This window comes from Pipistrellus hanaki (genome assembly GCF_964339955.1).
Source record: "Pipistrellus hanaki genome assembly, chromosome: 5".
NCBI classification, from domain to species: domain Eukaryota; kingdom Metazoa; phylum Chordata; class Mammalia; order Chiroptera; family Vespertilionidae; genus Pipistrellus; species Pipistrellus hanaki.
Genome location: NC_140507.1, coordinates 69,568,397 through 69,587,278, shown reverse-complemented (window position 1 = coordinate 69,587,278; position 18,882 = coordinate 69,568,397). Strand labels below are relative to the sequence as shown.

The 18,882-nt window shown below is 46.4% G+C and overlaps 1 protein-coding gene across 5 annotated transcripts in view; it reads left to right on the top strand.

Annotated features, from left to right (window-relative positions):
* The window catches only part of PTK2B (protein tyrosine kinase 2 beta), a 115,734-nt gene that overhangs the window by 58,544 nt on the left and 38,308 nt on the right, over window positions 1-18,882 (top strand). For all 5 annotated transcript variants that reach the window (XM_084884385.1, XM_084884384.1, XM_084884387.1 and 2 more), the window contains exon 2: window positions 7,843-8,083. In XM_084884385.1, coding sequence (XP_084740511.1) covers window positions 7,880-8,083 — 204 coding nt within the window. In that variant the 5' untranslated portion in view covers window positions 7,843-7,879. The remainder of the gene's footprint in view (window positions 1-7,842; window positions 8,084-18,882) is intronic.

The following is an 18,882-nucleotide window of genomic DNA, read 5'->3' as shown; positions in this document are numbered from 1 at the left end:
GGAACGAGGAGGGGGAATGACTGAGGAAGGGAGAAAGAAGAAAGGAGGGAGGAAAACAGGCCAGCCAAAATGACTCAATGAACTGGCAGATAAGGTGTAAGGTGAATGGTTTTTTGAGGGGCTGGAGAAGCCGTGGAGGCCACGGGTCACATAGGAAGTAAAGAAAACGCTGCTCAGCAGCAGGGATCACAGTCCATGAACTAGTGAGGAGAACAGAAGTGCCATTAACAAGGAAAAACAAGTCATGTATCCCTGTGTCTCCCCTTCTGCCCCTGAAGCCAGCCCCAGGTCAGGCGGCCTCCCGGTCGGCAGGTACTGGCAAGAGAATGGCCAAAACCGGTTTGGCTCAGTGGATAGAGCGTCAGCCTGCGCACTGAAAGGTCCCAGGTTCGATTCCAGTCTAAGGGCATGTACCTTGGTTGCGGGCACATCCCCAGTAGGGGGTATGCAAGAGGCAGCTGATTGATGATTCTCTCTCATCAATGTTTCTAACTCTCTATCCCTCTCTCTTCCTCTCTGTAAAAAATCAATAAAATATAAAGAGAGAGAGAGAGAGAGAGAGAGAGAGAGAGAGAGAGAGAGAGAGAGAAAGAGAGAGAGAGAGGGAGAGAGAATGATGCTGAGTGGGTAACGTGTGTGGAGGTGGCGGGCTGGAAGTGTGTGAGAGCCTCCATAAATGTTTTTGAATGACATTGCATTGTAGCTGACAATAATCACAACCTTTGTGGTTCCGTCTTCTGCGAGGTAACGGGGAGGGATGCTTGGAGAGGAGGAGAAGGGATTAGCCAAATGATGGCTTGTGCAGCCCTGGAGCAGGCATGATGCTGACCCCTGGGACCTGGGGGCTGAAAGGGCTTGAGCTGGGGAGGGGGCACTGCAAGGAGCGAGGAGGGCCCAGCTGCAAGGTCACTGCCAAGTTGTTAGGTGGCTGCTCTCAGCAGGCCTTTGCAGAGGAAAGGCATGTGTGTGTTCCCCATTTTGTTGATGTGGAAATGGCAAGAGGAAGTGACTCAGAGACGGAGTGGAAATAAAGTGTGTCTTGTGACATTCTGGCTTCTCAAGACCCAAAGGGCTGGTGTTTTTGAAGTTGCTGTGAGGTTTCCTTCTACACTTCGGTGGTGTTCTCAAGACCGACGGTGGCACCCTGTGTGGGCAAAGAGTAGGCGGTAGGGGTGATTTTTTCAGATGGGCAGGTGGATGGAGGAAGGCGGATGTTGATGGAATGCAGCCTCAGCGCACTGGGGACGGAAGAGGCTGCCACAGCCACCTGTCCTGCACTTACTAGGCCAGCTCAATTTTTTGCAAGTGGGAACTATTGGGTTTCTGATTCTTTCTTCTTCTTCTTCTTCTTCTTTTTTTTTTTTTTTGCCAAGTCATAGGCAAAAAATACATGTGCCAGGAAGTTGACATCAGTAATATCTGATTCTACAGAAAATTCTGTATGATGAGTATTATTAGCCTCATTCCTTAGAGAAAAATGGAGGCCTTGCAAGGTGACCTTATCCAGGTCATATAACTAACTGATAAATGGCAGAACTTTCAATCCTGGGGATAATGCATTTTAACCTCAAGCTCCCAGTGTCCCCTCTCCTGTCTGGTTCCCTAAAAGGCCAAGCTTCACTTACAAGTTCCAAAGACTATTGTTATTTCATCATTGAATGAGCATTGGAAACCCCAAATAAGGTGGAAAGACATCTATGTATATAAAAGGCTAATATGCAAACTGTCCCTTTGGGAGTTCGACTGGAGACAACGTGTTTGATTGCTCGCTATGACATGCTCTGGCTACCAGGGGGCAGTGCAGAATGAAGGAAGGCCCTGACAGCAACTGGAAGGCCCCGATGGGGCCTGATTGCTGGCCAGGCCTAGGGTCCCTACCTATGCACAAATTTCACGCACCAGGCCTCTAGTAGAATAAAAGACTTCTCTTCAAATGGAATACATTTAACTTTATGATGAATTTTCTGCAGTGTCCTTATCTTTTCCATTTTCCCATGGACATGGAAAATATCATTAAAAGCAAATATGATCTACCTACTACTGCTATTTGGGAACTCTGACCCATCAGAACCAATTAGTGGCAGAGCTGGGCACTAACTCCAAAGCATGGTGGCAGGAGAGCCATGACACCAGCCCTCTGGTCTTTAGCAATTGACATTGAAGCTTGGCCTCTTGGGAAACCAGATGTGATAATAGATGCTGAGAGTCCCGAGAGTAAAATGCATTGTCCAGATTTAAGGGGGCATGAAAAGGGACAATTAGTTAGAAAGGTGGCATGAGGTCATGGGTGGCAGGATGTCATCTGACTCATCAAACCTGGGTTTAAAACATGTCCTCAGGGCTGTAGCGCTACACCAGTCTGGGACATTACTCATGAAGGACTTCAGAGCTAGACAACTTAGTGGCCTTAAATCTCTGCCACTTCCTAGTGGTGTGATTTGGACAGTCACCTCGAAGGGCTTAGTTTTCTCTCTTAAGGTCTGAGGCTAACATTACTAATCCGAAGGAACTTTCCTAGAGACTGGAGATGACTTACTACACTCCCTGGCACACAGTATGTGTTCAGTAAGATGTAACATGACCCTACAATGTCTTCAAGTGTAAGGTTGTACTTTTCTGGGATACTGACCCCTGTATAACCTTGACATCTTCCCATGCCGGGAACACACCCCTGGGTACAAACCAGAGAGTCTGAAGGGACTTAAATTCTGCTCCATTCCCCCCTTGTTCAGACAGGTGAATACGTTGCCATTCAGGAAGAGTCATTAATTTTCTTCCTGAGGACTTCGGAGATTTTACAACTTTTCTTAGTACCTTTGCAGGTTTGGGCCAAGGCGTTCTTATAGCCAATCAAAACTTTTCCTGTTTTAATGTGAGCCCATTTCCTTGTGTTTGTTATTCTTTGGCTTCGACTTAGGCAGATCTGGTGGTTGGGAGGCGAGCTGGAGCCCACGATGGCTCAGAGCCAGGGTTTTCTTTCACTTGTGTGGCGGGACATTCTCTCCACGATGCTCACAGGGTCTAGGGTCGGCCAGGATGCAGGGAGCAGGGTTACCAGGCTGCGGGTTCAGGTCTGGGCTGGGGAAGGGGGCAGGGCTTTTGGTCACAAGTTGAGAGTCAGAGGATTTTGTGATCACACAACTAAGGCCTAGCTTGGGAAGGGGTATTGCTCTCTAAGCCAAGAAGGGATTTGTCATAGACGGGATATTTAGTGCCAAGATGATCAATTTCTTCTTGCTAAAGTTTGTGCCAACTCCAGTAGTATCAAGAGATAACTACTTTCTTCAAAGACAGATAGGAAAGAAGGGAAAACTTTGAACTTGGATTTTAATCTGCTTTGGGATCCAAGTTTGCTATTCAGGAAGTGTGAATCCTGGGCCAGATGGGTTAAACTTTCTTGAGTATGTTTTTTTCATCTGTAAGTGGGCATAATCCTCCCTGCCCATCTCCCAGGGTTGTTGTGCAAAGCACTTATGTTTCTCTTAAAGTTTTAAAGTTGTAACTATTTTGGAAATAAATAGGTTATTACTGCAAGGGACTAAAGGCAGACCGGAGCCCGCATTGGGCTGAAAGTACAGGTAGATCCTGGGTGACTGAAATGACTTGGCTAAAATATTTTATCTGGAGCCATGCTGACCACTGTGAATGATGGATCCTGAACCAAGGGTCAGGGGAAACTGATGAGGATGAGAGACCAGTGTCCTGCAAACATGCTGGTGATGGCCAATGCAGTAGATGCACAATATGAGCACCCATCTGGTGTGGCTCAGTTGTTGAGCATTGACCTGTGAACCAAGAGGTCATCAGATTGATTCTCAGTGAGGGCATATGCTTAGGTTGCAGGCTTGATCCCTTCATCTCTCTCTCTCTCTCTCTCTCTCTCTCTCTCTCTCTCTCTCTCTCTCTCTCTCAAATAAACACACACACACACACACACACACACACACACACACACACAATATGGGCATTTTTCTTTGGTCAGGACTGGAGTGGGGGTTGACTCCTATGTGGGCTAGACACTGCCCAGTCAGGCTGGGCAGGGGGTCAACTATTTGGCTGTAGTTTCTCAGCTTTAATTTTTTCTTAATAAGCTTTTTGAAAGAATACTTTCAGGGTCACAGCAAAACGAAAGGAAGGTACAGAGATTTCCTACATAGCCCTTGCCCCCATACCTGCACAGGCTCCCCAACTTTTGTCGTCCTCCACCAGAGTGGTACATTTGTTACGATGTGAGCCTACCTATATTGACACATTGTAGTCACCCAAAGTCCACAGTTGACCTTAGGATTGTGCTCTTGATGCTGTATATTCTGGGTCAGGTGAATGTGTAATGACATGTATCCATCATTCTAGTATCGTACAGACATAGTTTTCATTGCTTAGAAAATTCTGTGCTTTCCCTATTCATCCCTCTTTCCCCCAACCTGGAAACCACTGGTGTTTTTATTGTCTATGTAGAGTCATATAGTTAGAATCATAGAGTATGTTGCTTTTGCAGATTGGCTTCTTTTACTTAGCAATATACATTTACTGTTCTTCATGCCTTTTTATGGCTTAATAGAGCATATTTTAAATCACTGAATAATGTTTCATTATCTGGTTGTACCACAGTTTATTAACCCCTTTACCTACAAAAGGGCATCTTGGTTACTTCTAAGCTTTTGGCAATTATTATGAATAAAGCTGCCATAAACATCCATGTGCAGATTTTTGTGTGGACCTAAATTTTCAGCTCCTTTGGGTAAATACCAAGGAGCATGATTGCTGAATGGTATGGTGAGAGTATTCTTAGTTTTTGTAAGAAACCGTGAGATTAGCTTCCAGAGTTTGCACCAGCAATGCGTGAGAGTTCCTGTTGCTCCACATCCTTGCTACATGTTTACATCGTCCTGGTTCCTCAAGTTTATAAGGGCCACATTTCATTGCACCGTTGGCTGTAGCTGCGCAGGGTTAAAAGCACTGGGGGGAGGGGATCTAACCCTTGCCTATCCCCTCTCTGCCCCAGACTTTGCCCTGGCCTCTGTGCCAGACCCTGGTTTCTAATCCCCTGCTCTGTCCCTGCTCCTGTGCTCTGCCTCTCTGAGAGGACTCATATCCTTCACTCTCCTCTTCAGAAAACAATGCCCAGAATGTGCTCAAATGGGGTTTCTTAGATCGCACTCGCCAGATCTCATAAATTTTACTGACATCTTTTTTCCCTATTTTTAAAATTAAGGTATTATATGTGTACATATCTTAACCATTGCCCCCACCCCCACCCCACTCCCATACATTTATACAATGGAATACTACTTGGCCATAAAAAAGAAGGAAATCTTACCTTTTGTGACAGCATGGATGGACCTGGAGAGCATTATGCTAAGTGAAATAAGCCAGTCAGATAAAGACAAGTACCATATTATTTCACTCACATGTGGAATCTAATGAACAAAATACACTAACAAACAAAATGGAAACAGACTCATAGACAGAGAACAGATTGACAGCTGTCAGAGGGAACGGTGATTGGGGGCTGGGTGAGAAGGGTGAAAGGATTTAGCAACAAGAACAACAACCTCCCCCTTCCCCAAACCCCCTTACAACACATAGACACAGACAACAGCATGGTGATTACCAGAGAGAAAGGGGGTGTGGGGAAGTTGAAGAGGGTATGGGCAGATAACTGGTGATAGAAGAGGACTTGACTTGTGATGGTGAATACACAATACAATATACAGATGATGTATTCTAGAATTGCACACTGAAACCATCTCATCTTATTAACCAATATCAACCCAATAAATTCAAAATAATGAAGAAAAAAAGTGGTGTGTAAATGACCAGATCTCTCCCTTCCTGGCAGGAGTAGCTAGCTCTGTGGATTCACTCTGCCCAAGTGTTGGTAACTCAATCGATAACCCTCCCTTGGCTGTCTTGCCCTCCCTGTCCCACACTTGCCACTCCTCTAGTGGGTTTCCTCTCAAGGCACTTCCTCTGGAGTCCTTACTGAGGGTCTGGGGAAAGTTAGGCACATGCCACTCACCCAGCAGAGCATTGGCTCACAGGAAATGCTTAGAAGAGAATGGTTGAAAAATGCATGGATACTTCTAGCATACTCATATTAGTCTCTAAAATAAAACAGACGGAAGATTCTTTTCTCCATCTGTCTTGTCTCAAATTCTGGTTGCCCTGTGGACTCAGGCCAGCGTCTGCCTGCCCTCATGGAAGGGATACACCCTGCTCCTTCCCTCGCCCTCACTGCCCCTCTTTCTGTCTCCTCATACACAGTGGGCTTTCCAGAAGAATGAATCTTGCTTGCTGGTGCCCAGTATAGTGTGAATGAACATGGGTTTTACTTCTGCTTCCAATATATTGATTCCACATTTGTATTTTTTAAAAATAAGATCATATAGGTTTCAAGTAACCATTTCAAATGTACTCATCTCTTTAAAAAATATTTTTAGTGATTCCAGAGAGGAAAGATGAGGGAGAGAGAGATAGAAACATCAATGATTAGGAGAGAATCATTGATCAGCTGCCTCCTTCACTCCCCGCACTGGGGACCGAGCCTGCAACCAGGGCATGTGCCCTAACTGGGAATCGAACCATGACCTCCTGGTTCATAGAGCCACAAATCACTGAGCACCACTGGCCAGACATGCATTTGTATTTTAACATTGCCAATTCCCAACTTCTTCTGGTCTAGGAAGGTCCCCCCAAGTGTCCCTCTCCCCTTGTCCCCCAATCTTTTGTTAGAAGGGAGAAATCTTTCTGTAAGTGTGGGTTCAGAAAGAGACCAAAGCTTAGTTTAGAACAGTGGTTCCCAACCCAGTCTGAATGTTAGAAAAATCATAGGAAACATAAAAATACCAATTCTGGGCCGCCCCACACACCAGCTTAGTGGCGATCTCTGAGCACAGGGCCTGGCTTTAGGCTTTCTTACCACCTTTGCGGGGGATCCTAATGCAGAGCTAAGGCTGATACCACTGATCAGCAGCTGGAACTCCCATTGTTCCCTGCGGGCACCCCTGCTTTGGACCAGTGGGGGGTAAAACCAACAGGGATGTGCTGGCTCAAAAGGACCCATTTTGCTGAGATTCGGGGCGAACTAAAGATCCCGAGGATTCTTACCGTCTATAAAAATGTCAACCCCACTGCCATCAGAACTGGGCCGGTCCTCCAGGGCCCAGCCAGCTCCCTCCCAGATTGGGCAGCTGGAGTGCTGTTCCTGTTGAGTTCTCCCGCCTGCAGTGAACAATGTGCCGTATGCACGTTCCTGTGGGCCTGAGGCCTCCTGCCCAGAGAGTTCCAGCTGGTGGTGGCTTCGGATGGAGGCAGACAAAGCCATCAGCTGATAGCCTGGCCACCCACCTGGGTCCTTTCCTGCTGTCTCCGTTCCAGTGCCCTCCAGGCCACCCATTCTCCAATTCTGTTTCTTCTCATATTTTTTTCCCCGTGTCCCTGCTTCTCTCCTGCTATTTTCCACCGTCCTCTTTGCTTTTTCTGCTCACTGTGCCTTGGAACCATGCGGCGGCCGCCTCCTCTCACAGCTTCGTTTGCAAAGTGTGGGCCCCTTGTCTAGGATCCAGCGTGGGAAGAGAAAAGGAGTGGAGAGAGGGGGCTCCTAGGAGAGGGTGCACACCGCCTGGGAGTTCCGGGTCTGGGTTTTAAATGGTCCCCGGATGTTTTTGCACACGGATGCTTTGTGTTTCAGCTCCCCCCAGTGCCTTTCAGGGAGGTTTCTGGGCCTGGGAGAAGGCGTTGTTTGCGTGGGTCTCAGCTCCTTGGGTGCTGTCCCTGGGGGGGTGAGGCATGTGGGCCTGCGTGACTCGCTTCAGGGCTGTCTCTCTGCTGTCCCCGCAGGATTGCGATGTGCTGGTCCTAGCTGCTGTCTGAGAGGATGTCTGGGGTGTCCCAGCCCCTGAGCCGAGTAAAGGTGGGCACGCTATGTCGGCCGGAAGGCCCCCCAGAGCCCATGGTGGTGGTGCCAGTAGATGTGGAAAAGGAAGACGTGAGGATCCTCAAGGTCTGCTTCTATAGCAACAGCTTCAACTCTGGGAAGAACTTCAAACTGGTTAAATGCACTGTGCACACCGAGATCCGGGTGAGTGTGGCAGGCAGTGCCTGCTCCGTCCGTTTGTCTGTCTCTCCCCATCGTTCAGAGCAGCTGAGTGGCCCTCCTTCAGCCTAGCAGGCTCCCCAGTAGCCACCCTGGGCTGGGGGCACCAACGGAGAAGTTCTCAGCCTGCAGAGCCAGGCCTCCTCTCAAGGCGTCTGCAACCTACCTCACTAGTAGCCTGGGGGACAGGTTTTATAGCTTTCGTTAGAACCCCAGATCATTTGCTTGGTCTTTGATTCTACTCATTACTTACATATGACAGTTGAGTTTCTGCAAGAGACATAAGAGCCCCCACCCTCCAAGAGTTTACACTCAGATGGAGTTGGAATTAGAGAGATACACAAATGATGGAATTGAAAATAGAACAGAAATGGTACAAGCCGTGTCCTGGATGCTCAGATGCAGGAGCTGGTGGGGGCATTGAGAGGGTGATAATGAATTAGAGATGCCCTAGAACAGGTGAGTGGTTGGCAGGCCCTTTCTGAGGCAATACTTCAAGCGATCGGCTCATTCTCATCCCGGGTCACGGGAACTGTTTTGCAAGTCCAGGTGCCCACCGTCATCAGGACACCTGGGCACCAGGAAACCAGTTCAGCTTCAGCTCAACCACACATATAAGAACTTGTCATCAGAAACAGAGTTGCAATACAGTGATTGATTTCAATGCCTACATTTATTGGACAATTACCATGTACTGCCTGGATCAATTCCTCTACAAACATTATCGCACCGAATCTTCCCAATGACCCCATGAGGTAGATACAATGAGGATATCCCTTTTTGCTGCCCAGAATATTCCCTTCTGACGATGCAAAAGAAAGCCAAATTGGTTCTCCAAAGGCTGCTGGCTGGGATGCTTCCTTGAACAAAGGAAGCAAGGGACTTTTGGGAAAACTAACCAGGCCTGAGAAAGCTGGATGAATCCTCTCATTACCAATCCTTCCCCTGTCCTACAAATCAGCATCCCCCGAGCTCAGTGAGTGTCTCTTTGGATTGTTGCTGGCAGCACAGAACCTCTGCACATCTGTCTGCTTGGCTGCCTTCCATCTATTACAGCACATACTATGCTTCAACACACCAGAGCAGAATGTAATTGATTAGATCACTGCCTTGGCCAGTTATCACAATTGATTATGGTTTGGTTACTCTCTCTGTTTCCTGTAACTGATTGGATTAGGGCCTTCTTTGCTCATCTCATGGTTCCGGATATATAGGTACAACTGTGTCCTTAGAGTAAGCAAGCTCTGGACATCTTCTTCCAGAGGGATGTTTTTGTATTTCCTTAACTCCTTCTTGAGCCTTCCTTTGGGTGTATCATCTTTACAGATATAATAGCTGATGCCATCCACTGTGGGTCCTACTGGTGTAATTTTCAGAAGTCAACCTGACCTCCAAATTTCAGGGCACCTTCCTGACTTTCTACTGAAAACCAGAGAGCATCTGGATGGTCCAGACCAGAATGTGTTCTGTGGAGTTGATGCAAAGGGTCCGGAAGGATAGGCAGATTTGAAGCCAGCTCTGAGGAGAGCAGAGGGCTTTCCACCAGGCAGGAACAGCAAGAACAAAGGCAGGGAGTCTGCTAAACAGTGAGTAGTTCTGTTAGACTGGAACGTGGGTTATATTTAGAAAAGTATGAAGTCAAGATCAGAAATGAAATGTTGATGATAGATAAGAAAGGGTCTGGAATATCAGGCTGAGGAATTGGACTTGTTCAGGCACTAGGAAGAAACACAGTTTTTAAGCAGGGGAGAGGCTTTCCTGAACCTGTCTGATGTCTTGCTGGGCAATGAGACCCAAAAAGAATGGCTAGCACCTAAGGCACTATCAGGAGGGTTATGAGAAAAGAGATGGAAAACAAAGAAAGTTGTGGGGCCTTCTAGGAATTTATGTTCAAGCCTTCATGTTTTTCCTGTTTCCAATCCTACAGGCAAAAGACCACTTGTTTATTACAAGTAGCCATGGCTTTAAAGCCACCTAGACCTTGAGCCAAATACTGCTATTTATTGTTTATATGGCCTTACACCCAACTCTTAGCTAATCTGGCTTCAGTTTCCTCATTGGGGATTGTGCCCACCTGTAGCTTGTTGTAAGGATTAGAGATGGTAAGTGAGAAGCGCTTACATATAGTAGGAGCTCAATCATTGGAAGCCATTGGTTATGTGGGTATTAGTTGTTACCCTGCTCAGCAATCTCTAAGAGTTTTTTTCTGGCCTTTATCCACTTACCTGTCATATTTTCAAATAGAGAAGAAAGATAATCAGACTTGTAGTATCCTGAAGGATATTAGGAAGTGTGTCCTGGAAAAAGGAGTTTTATGGTCAAAGAATTTTGAGAGATGCTTGATTAAACAATTCTGAATGGACTTCTTTGCAACAAGACTTATCAGAACATTAAATATGCCGATATGCATGGTGGATCACTAAGAAAGGACCACAGAGGGGCTGTTTGCTTAAGCCATTTCTTAATTGCATAAGAACCCCTTCTTTTAAAAGTTGGGCCACTAGCCGAAACCGGTTTGGCTCAGTGGATAGAGCGTCGGTCTGTGGACTGAAAGGTCCCGGGTTCGATTCTGGTCAGGGGCATGTACATTGGTTGCGGGCACATCCCCAGTAGGGGGTATGCAAGAGGCAGCTGGTCGATGTTTCTCTCTCATCGATGTTTCTAGCTGTCTATCCCTCTCCCTTCCTCTCTGTGGAAAATCAATAAAATATATTTAAAAAAAAAAAGTTGGGCCACTAGTTCTCTGGAAAAGTAATTTAGGAATCTCTTTTCCCTAAACTTTGATAGCAGTACAAAAAAGGCAGGAGAGAAGAAAGGCTGGTGAAAGGGAATGGGGTTAGGAAGCTGTGGCCACAGTGCTAGTGAGAAATGACGAGGCCTTGAAGTAAGGAAGTGGTCTTGGGAACAGAGACGAGTCCATCTAAGGAGGCAGAATCAACAGAATTTGATGATTAACTAGATGTAGGGAGAGAGATAAAGGTAGGAGACTGGATGACTCAAGCTTTTGCCTGGGCAACTGAATGGGTGATGGTACCATTCATTGAGCTAACAGAGAAAGGGTATTCCAAGATTTCAGCTTTAACATGTGTTGTGTTTATTAAAAACACCTTCATGGAGGAAAGTGGACCTGGAGCTCAGGAGGGAGAAAGGACCTACAGTTGAAGATTCAAAAGTCATTAAGCAATGGATACCATGTGAATGGATAGAATCACCCACAGATAGTAAGTAGAGTAAGAGAAAAAGTGTTTCAATTAGGAAATCTTAGGAAATCATTTTTTTTTTTAGAGGCTGGTAGAGAAGGAGGAACAGGTGAAGGAAAAAGAGAAATCATCCAGAGAAAGATAAAAATAAACAAAAGAACAGGCAGGGGAGGCAAAGTTAGAAGAAAATTTGAGGAAAGAGTGGTTAGTAGTATCAGACACTCAGAAAGGTCAAATCAGATAAGGCTAAAAATAGGTTTACTTGATTCAGTAACAAGTGCAATAATGACTTTTTGCTAGACATCTTCAGTAGAGAGATGGGGTGGAAGACACTGTGCATTCAGAGAAACAATGAGTATAAGCAACATTGCAGAGTTTTACCAGTAGAAGGTCCTGAAGTGGTAAGGCACAGGGCATATTTGAGGCTAAAGAATTGCCAAGATTGGCTATTTAAACCACGATTTTGGATTTTGTGGGAAGTCACTGATATCATTTAAGCATATGAATGATGTCAGGTTGCATTTTTAAAAGATCACTTGGGTCACATAGTGGCAAATAGATTGGAAGAAGGCCAGAATGGATGTGGGGAGATGTTAGGTGGTATTGCAGTAATTCAGATGATGGTATCTTAGATTGGGATATAGCCATGGTAATGATAATGATGGTAATAATGATGTTTATGATGGTGTTGATGGTGATGGTGGTCATGGTGGTGACAACGGTGAGATGTAGAGATGAGGATTGATGATGATGTGGTGGTGGTGATGATGATGGTGATGATGATGATGGTGATGGTAATGCTGCTGCCAAAGGTCAAGGTGGTGGTGGTGATGACAGCAGCTAGCACTTTTGAAGCACAGCTTATGCATTATCCTATTGATTTTTAAAAAAAACAAACACAAAAAACCCTATGAAGCACATACTGTTATTATTATCTCCATTTTGTATACAAGGAAATAAGGTCCAGAGGAGTTAAGCAAATTCCTAGTTAAGTGCTAGGACCTGTTTTTTCAAAGCCAGTCAACCCACCTCCAGAGTCTGCACTCTTAACCACCATGGTGTACGGAGAGAAGTAATTGTAATGCAGGTAATCCAGGAGAATAGAAATGAACGGTTTTGCTGATGGACAAGAGATACAGGAATGAAGAAGGAGGTGTCAAGACTGGAAGCCCTGGTACAGGTGGACAGGGCCCCACTTCCTAAAATGAAGAACACTTCAGGAGAAACTAATTGGGGAGTGGGGCGTTCACAAGTTCAGTTTTGGACCCATCAGTGCAATTGAGATGCTCTCACATTTTCATGTGAAAATATTGAGTAGACTCTTTGATACATGATTCTTGAGGCAAGAACTGGGCCAGAGACAGACATTTGAGTGTTGTCAGCCTCTGCAGAGTGGTTGAAGCCATGGCTGTGGGTGAGATCACTTATGAACGAGTCCCGAATAATATCATCATTCATTTCACAAGTATTTGTTGAGTGCCCCATGTACTGGCACTGTGCTTGTTATGATATACCCCAAAACACAGATGCACTCCCTGCTTTCATGGAGCGTCCAGGTCAAAGGTGAGCCCGACAGTGACTCACACGAATGAATGAACCTTTACAACAAGTGGAGGCAAGTGCTCTCACAGGAAGAAAGAGGTTCTGTGAGAGGAGAGAGTACAGAAGAGCTCGGCCCAAACATAGAGGAACAGCTTTGCTATTCAAGGGCTCATTGTGGACGCTGCACCCAGGCCTAGAGGTCCATACCCAGCTTCCCGGCCTGAGGCTCTCCTCCTAGGATGGCCCCTCCCACCCCTGCTTCCGGCCCTCTTCTCCAGCTTTCTTTCCTTAGCTGGGCTTTGTTCTTTGATGGAACTTTCTACTTTTAGCTCCATATCTTCTTTCACCATCTTCCCCCTGCTCAGCATGCTGCCAGCCCTTTTAAGCACGTGGCCTTCCATAGGATCACTCTTGAAGTTCTGGCACCCCCATCTTGCTGTGTCTGATGAAATAGAAGCAATCAAGAACCACCTTGGCATGGTCCATTCGTAGCACATTTCCAAATCACAGTTACTCCATGCATACTTGCTGGATTCATGTGTTCACTTTTATCCTATACTTTTTTCTATGCAAATATAATAGCCTCATGATGCTTTCTCTGTGCTGTTAAAAGCTGGGTGAGTAAGTGCTGGCCCTTGTTCTTAGGCCAGGGGTTGAAGAGAATTAAGCAACATGCTAAATGTTGCTCTTCTCGATTTTTCATTTCCCCTTTGTTTGCTATCCATTGGAAATTGTGTTTGTTAGAGGCTCAGCATGTCTGTAGCGAGCAGAGGCTTCTATCACTGTATATTTCTCTCACATGCTAATTTGCTTGTCTGGGAAAGGGGTTAAGATAACACTTTGTAAACAACCAGCACAGTGCCACCCAGACATGCCCACACAGGGCATCTCTCTGACTCTTCCATATTCTCTCCGCCTCCCACACTCTTCTCCTTTCTCCCTCCTCTTCACTTACTCTCTTCTAGGGTGTGTTGGGTAAGTTGACCATGTGTCCTGGCTTGTCTCAGACAGTCCTAGCTTACACACACTGTCCAGGGATGACTGTTAACAGTGCCCCTGCCAATCTCAAGAGCACTATGATTCTGGGGATAAATGATATGGTCACCTACTTCTAAGTGCCGCATTTGCTCCTCTGTCTGCCTCACACCAATGTGCTGGCTCGTGGTGGCTCCTCTCTCTGGCTAACCTCAGCTGACCCACTCTCTGCACCGGCCCGTCTCTGTCCATCACCGGATCATCTGTGTCACCCAAGGAGGATCTTAAGTAGCAAAGCAGGCACTTGTCTGTGACATGGTGTGGTTCCCAGGGTGCAGGCAGGACCCCACCTCTAAGACCCTGTTCCTCAGCCAGCCTCTATCATGCTGGAAAGCCACAGTCACCCTCATTTTGTCTTGAAGCATCACCCCACTTAGAATCCATTTTCATTCCCGGGAGTGGATGCCTGAGACAACCCGTGCCCTCCCCGCCAGGTCCAGTTGTGTCCCTTCCCCCTAAAACAAGGCTCCCAGGCTGCAGGGGTGTCTGTCATGTGTCACTTGCCTGATGTGTAAGGAGGGCAGAATCCAATCCCAAATGTAGCCTGTTCTGCACACACTTGTACTCACTGCCCTCCCGAGTAAATTCAGGCCACACAACACATCCCAGAGAAGCAGATTCAGCTATTGTGGCCCATTCTGCCCTATACTCATTAGAAAACCATCCCATTTAGCTTATTGTTTAAATCCACCACTTAACCATACACGGGGTGTGATGGACTGGGTGTTTGTGTCTCCCACCCCCAGTTCCTATGTGGAAGTCCCAATGTGATGGTATGAGGAGGTGGGGCCTGTGGGAGGTGATTAGGTTTGGCTGAAGTCTAGAGGGCTCCCATGATGGGATCAGTGCCACCCAGACGTGCCCACGTCTTTGACGTGCCCACAGTCCTTGAAAAAAGGTGAAGCGACGAGAGCTCTCTCCCTGCCATGTGAGGACACAGCAGGAAGGCTGCCACCTGCAAATGAGAAGAGGGCCCTCCCCAGAAACCAGAACCACCAGCACCTTGAGGTGGGACCTCACAGCCTCCGGAACGATGAGAAATATCTGCTTGTCATTTAGGCTGCCCAGTCTCTGGTATTGTGTCGTAGCAGATGGAGCTAAGACACCTGGCCAACCGCTCCACGTGGTCAGAAGAGCAGCCACCAGCCCACAGTGCATCCACTCAGGTTCTGAGTTTCCGGAACAAACCCGATGCCCTCCTTCAGATGCCACTAGGAGGAAGACCACTGGGTTGAGGTGCCAGAGGGGAAGAAGGCATGATTCCCTGTCCTGGGAAGTTTTTGTTTCTAAAAGAAAGGTTACCCTAAAGAGAATAAATGAAGCCAGCCCAGGCCAGCCCCCCATATGTGAGAATAGTCTCTGGAAACCTGAGAAGAAAGGGTTCAGTCAGGAAACCACAAACTGATGCCACAGAGACACTCACAGTGATACAAAAAGAGGTGCAATCACCAGGACCTTCTTGCTGCGCCCGCTCCCCGTTTCCTGTGTGTGCTCACCAGGCCAGCGCCCTTACCCACAGGTGTCTGCAGATGGGGGCGCGAGGCACGCACACAGAGTTCCGGGCCCCTCTTTGTCTCCGTGACCGCATTCGTTACATCGACAAATTAGCAGTCAGGTGCCCGCGCTTACATTTCTATTTTTAATCTGGCAGTCGCCTTGCTGCATGTCCTGGTTAGATAGTCTTTTATCACATCAACATGAATGCTTTCAGAGTGGGATGAGTGATGCTAACTTTTTTTTATTATTATTATTTTGTTCATCCATCACTTTTCAAAAAAATTATCCCTTAGGTCTGTGATTGGCAAACTGCAGCTCGTGAGCCACATGCGGCTCTTTGGCCCCTTGAGTGTGGCTCTTCCACAAAATATTATACCATGGCCTGGGCGAGTCTATGTTGAAGAAGTTTAAAAAATTTGACTCTCAAAAGAAATTTCAATCGTTGTGCTGTTGATATTTGGCTCTGTTGACTAATGAGTTTGCCGACCACTGCCTCAGATGTGTTGAGAACTCAGAACTTGTATAGCCATTGCACTTGGTTCCTAGGGCTGAGGTCATAAATTACAGACTAATGGGTGGCCTGAAACTACAGGAACACATGCTCTCGCAGTTCTGGAGGCTGGAAGCCCAATCTTGAGAGGTCGGCAGGATTGTGTCTCCCCCAAAGGCCCCATGGGAGGAATCCCCTTTGCCTCCTCCAGCTTCTGGTGGCTCCTGCTTCCGTGGTTTTTGGCTGCCTCTGTCTTCACATCCCCTTCTCCTCCTCTCTCTGCGTGTCTTTCCTAAGGACACGTCATTGGACTTAGGAGCCACCCAGACAGTCCAGAATGATCTCATCTTGAGATCTTTAACTTAATTACATTTGCAAAGACTCTTTTTTCCTAATGAGGTCGCATCACAGGCTCCATGGGTTAAGGCAGGGCTGGGAACGTCTGGCCCGTGGGCTGTAGAAGGCCTGCAAAATCATTTGGTCTGGTCCTGTCAAGGCATTAGGGATGAATTAATTAGATGTTTGACTAAATACAGCCGGCTAATCTTTAAGTTGGTAATTTTGTATGACCCGTGAACGATGTCGTAAATATCCAAATGGCCCTTGGTAGAAAAATGTTCCCCACTGCTGGGTTAGGGCATGGGCATATATCTTAGGTTCCACCATTCAGCCCACCTTAGCCATCAGGATCACAGTGTGTGTCGCTGGTACCCCCACTCAGCTGTAGACAGACCTGTGTATATAGTATGCAGGTGAGCAAGCAATTTGCACACCTCTGTGCACCCACATTGAAGCTCAAGACTGTACCGGGAAATGACTACAGAGCACAGGATGATGAAAGTCTCTTTTCCCCACGGCTGCTCAGGATTCTCAGCTGCCAGGCCATTCTTACCATCTCTGCTGTCTCGGTGAATTGTGTCTCAGGGTACAGACCTCAGAGTCATTCTTGGATTCTTTTTCTCTCACATTCTGTATCCAGCCCATCAGGAAATCCTGTCAACCCTGCCATCAAAACATAGCTGGATTCTGACCATTTCCTTCTCGACATCTCCACAGCCTCTACCCTGGTCCAGGCCATTAGCAACTCTTAACTATTGCCTCCTAACTGCTTCTCCCCTTATCCCCCTGTGGTACATTCTACAGGTAGCAGCCATGGGGATTTTCAAAACACAGGTCAGCTAGAGGAATATACTAGTATTTGAGGTATAGCTTAGATCACATCACATCCCTGCTTTACTTTAAACTCTCCCAATGGTCCTGCTCACTCAAAGTAAAACCCAAAGTCCTTACTTTGGTCTACAACAGAGGTCAGCAAGCAATGTCCTGCAGGCCAAATATGGCCTACCACCTGTTATTGTAAATAAAGTTTTATTGGAACACAGCCATACTCACTTGTTTACATGTTGTCTAGGCCTGCTGTTGAGCTACAATAGCAGAACTGGGTAGTTGTGACACAAGCCATATGGCCCACAAAGCCTAAACTATTTCTACCTGGCCCTTTACAGGAAACAAGCCTGGCCTAGCTTTCTCCCCTCACTTCCCTTCATGCCCTCTCCTCCCCAGCCCCACTGGCTTCTTCACAGCTGCTTAAATGCACCAAGCACACTGGGACCTCCCAAACACCTACCTTGGGGCTTCTATGCTCTCTGATCCCTTTGCCTGGATGACTCTTTCCCTACAAGGCCACTTCTCTCTTCCTTACTCCCTCTGGGGATCTATGCAAATGCACCTTCTCAGAGAGGTCTTTGCTGAACACCTCATGTGAAATAGCAGCCCCTTGTCTTTCTGGTGCCTTGACCTTCTTTGTGAGTCTTCTTAGCATTTATCTGAACCTGAGATATTATTTATTTATTTATTTATTTATTTATTTATTTATTTATTTATTTTTACTATTTAACCCATCCCCTGATAGAAAATAAGCAGCATAAGAGAAGGACTTTGCTTTTGTTTCTTCAGTCTGTGGAATTCATTAATGGGTAATTATTTAATGATGAATGATTGAATCAATGGGTGGATTCTAGTTTTAAAGCCAACAGAGGCTGCTGAAATCCCCTATCTCAAAGTCCAAATTCCAGCAGAGGAGAAAGAGTTTCTGAATGACCTGGTGTATTCTGGGGGTGGTAGCTTGGGTTTATGGCAGCAAATGCCCAAGAGGTGCTGTGAATAGGGCAAGCAGGTGGGTTCCCAGATGAGGCAGATGATCTGAGTCACGGAAGAGTTTTTAAAGTACCAGGATGCCAAGTCCCATCCCCAATTCACTGAATCAGAATCTCAGGGGTGCTGGGACTCATTGCTGCCCCACCTCTGGATGCAGGACACCCAGCTGGCTCACGCTCTCTGGGAAAGGATTATCGGCAATCCTGGAATGGTGGAGGGCTCCAGAGTATAAGGTCATTGTTTTAGAGTCTGAGAACTCACAAGGTAGTGAGTGTGAAAGGATCTACGAGAGGGCAACAGAAGAGGGCTAGATGGGCTGAAGGGAAGAGAAAGTCTGCAGGTGAGCATTGCGTGGTGGTGTCAAAGCACTCCCATTTTCATCATTCTAGCACTTGTCTGTCTCGAAGCAGAAGTGGCCTCCTTGCGTGGGGGCTATGTCTTATTTGCCACTATATCCCAGTGCCTACAAAGAGCCTAAGTCAGGAGATATTTATAGAATGAATAAATGAACTGATGCCTAGAGAATACTCAAATGAGACCAGTAATCTCCTGCATCATTTGATATAAAGACCAAGTAGGACGTTAACTAGAGGGAAGATTAGCAATCCTAGGTGATAAAGTATAGGAGGGTTAATAGAATTTCAGCTCGTTTAAAATAGAATTCCTTGTATATCCTTGAGTAAGTCACCTGACCGCCTCAGGTCTCAGTTTCTTTGTTTCAAAACAGTCAATTTTAAGTGATCTCTAAATTTATGTAAGGCTCTAAGATTCCAGTCTAAGTTTTATGAGCTTAATAAACGTTTGAACATATGAGTATCTATATAGTCGTAGATTTTATTTTGTAATTAATATTATTATTTTTG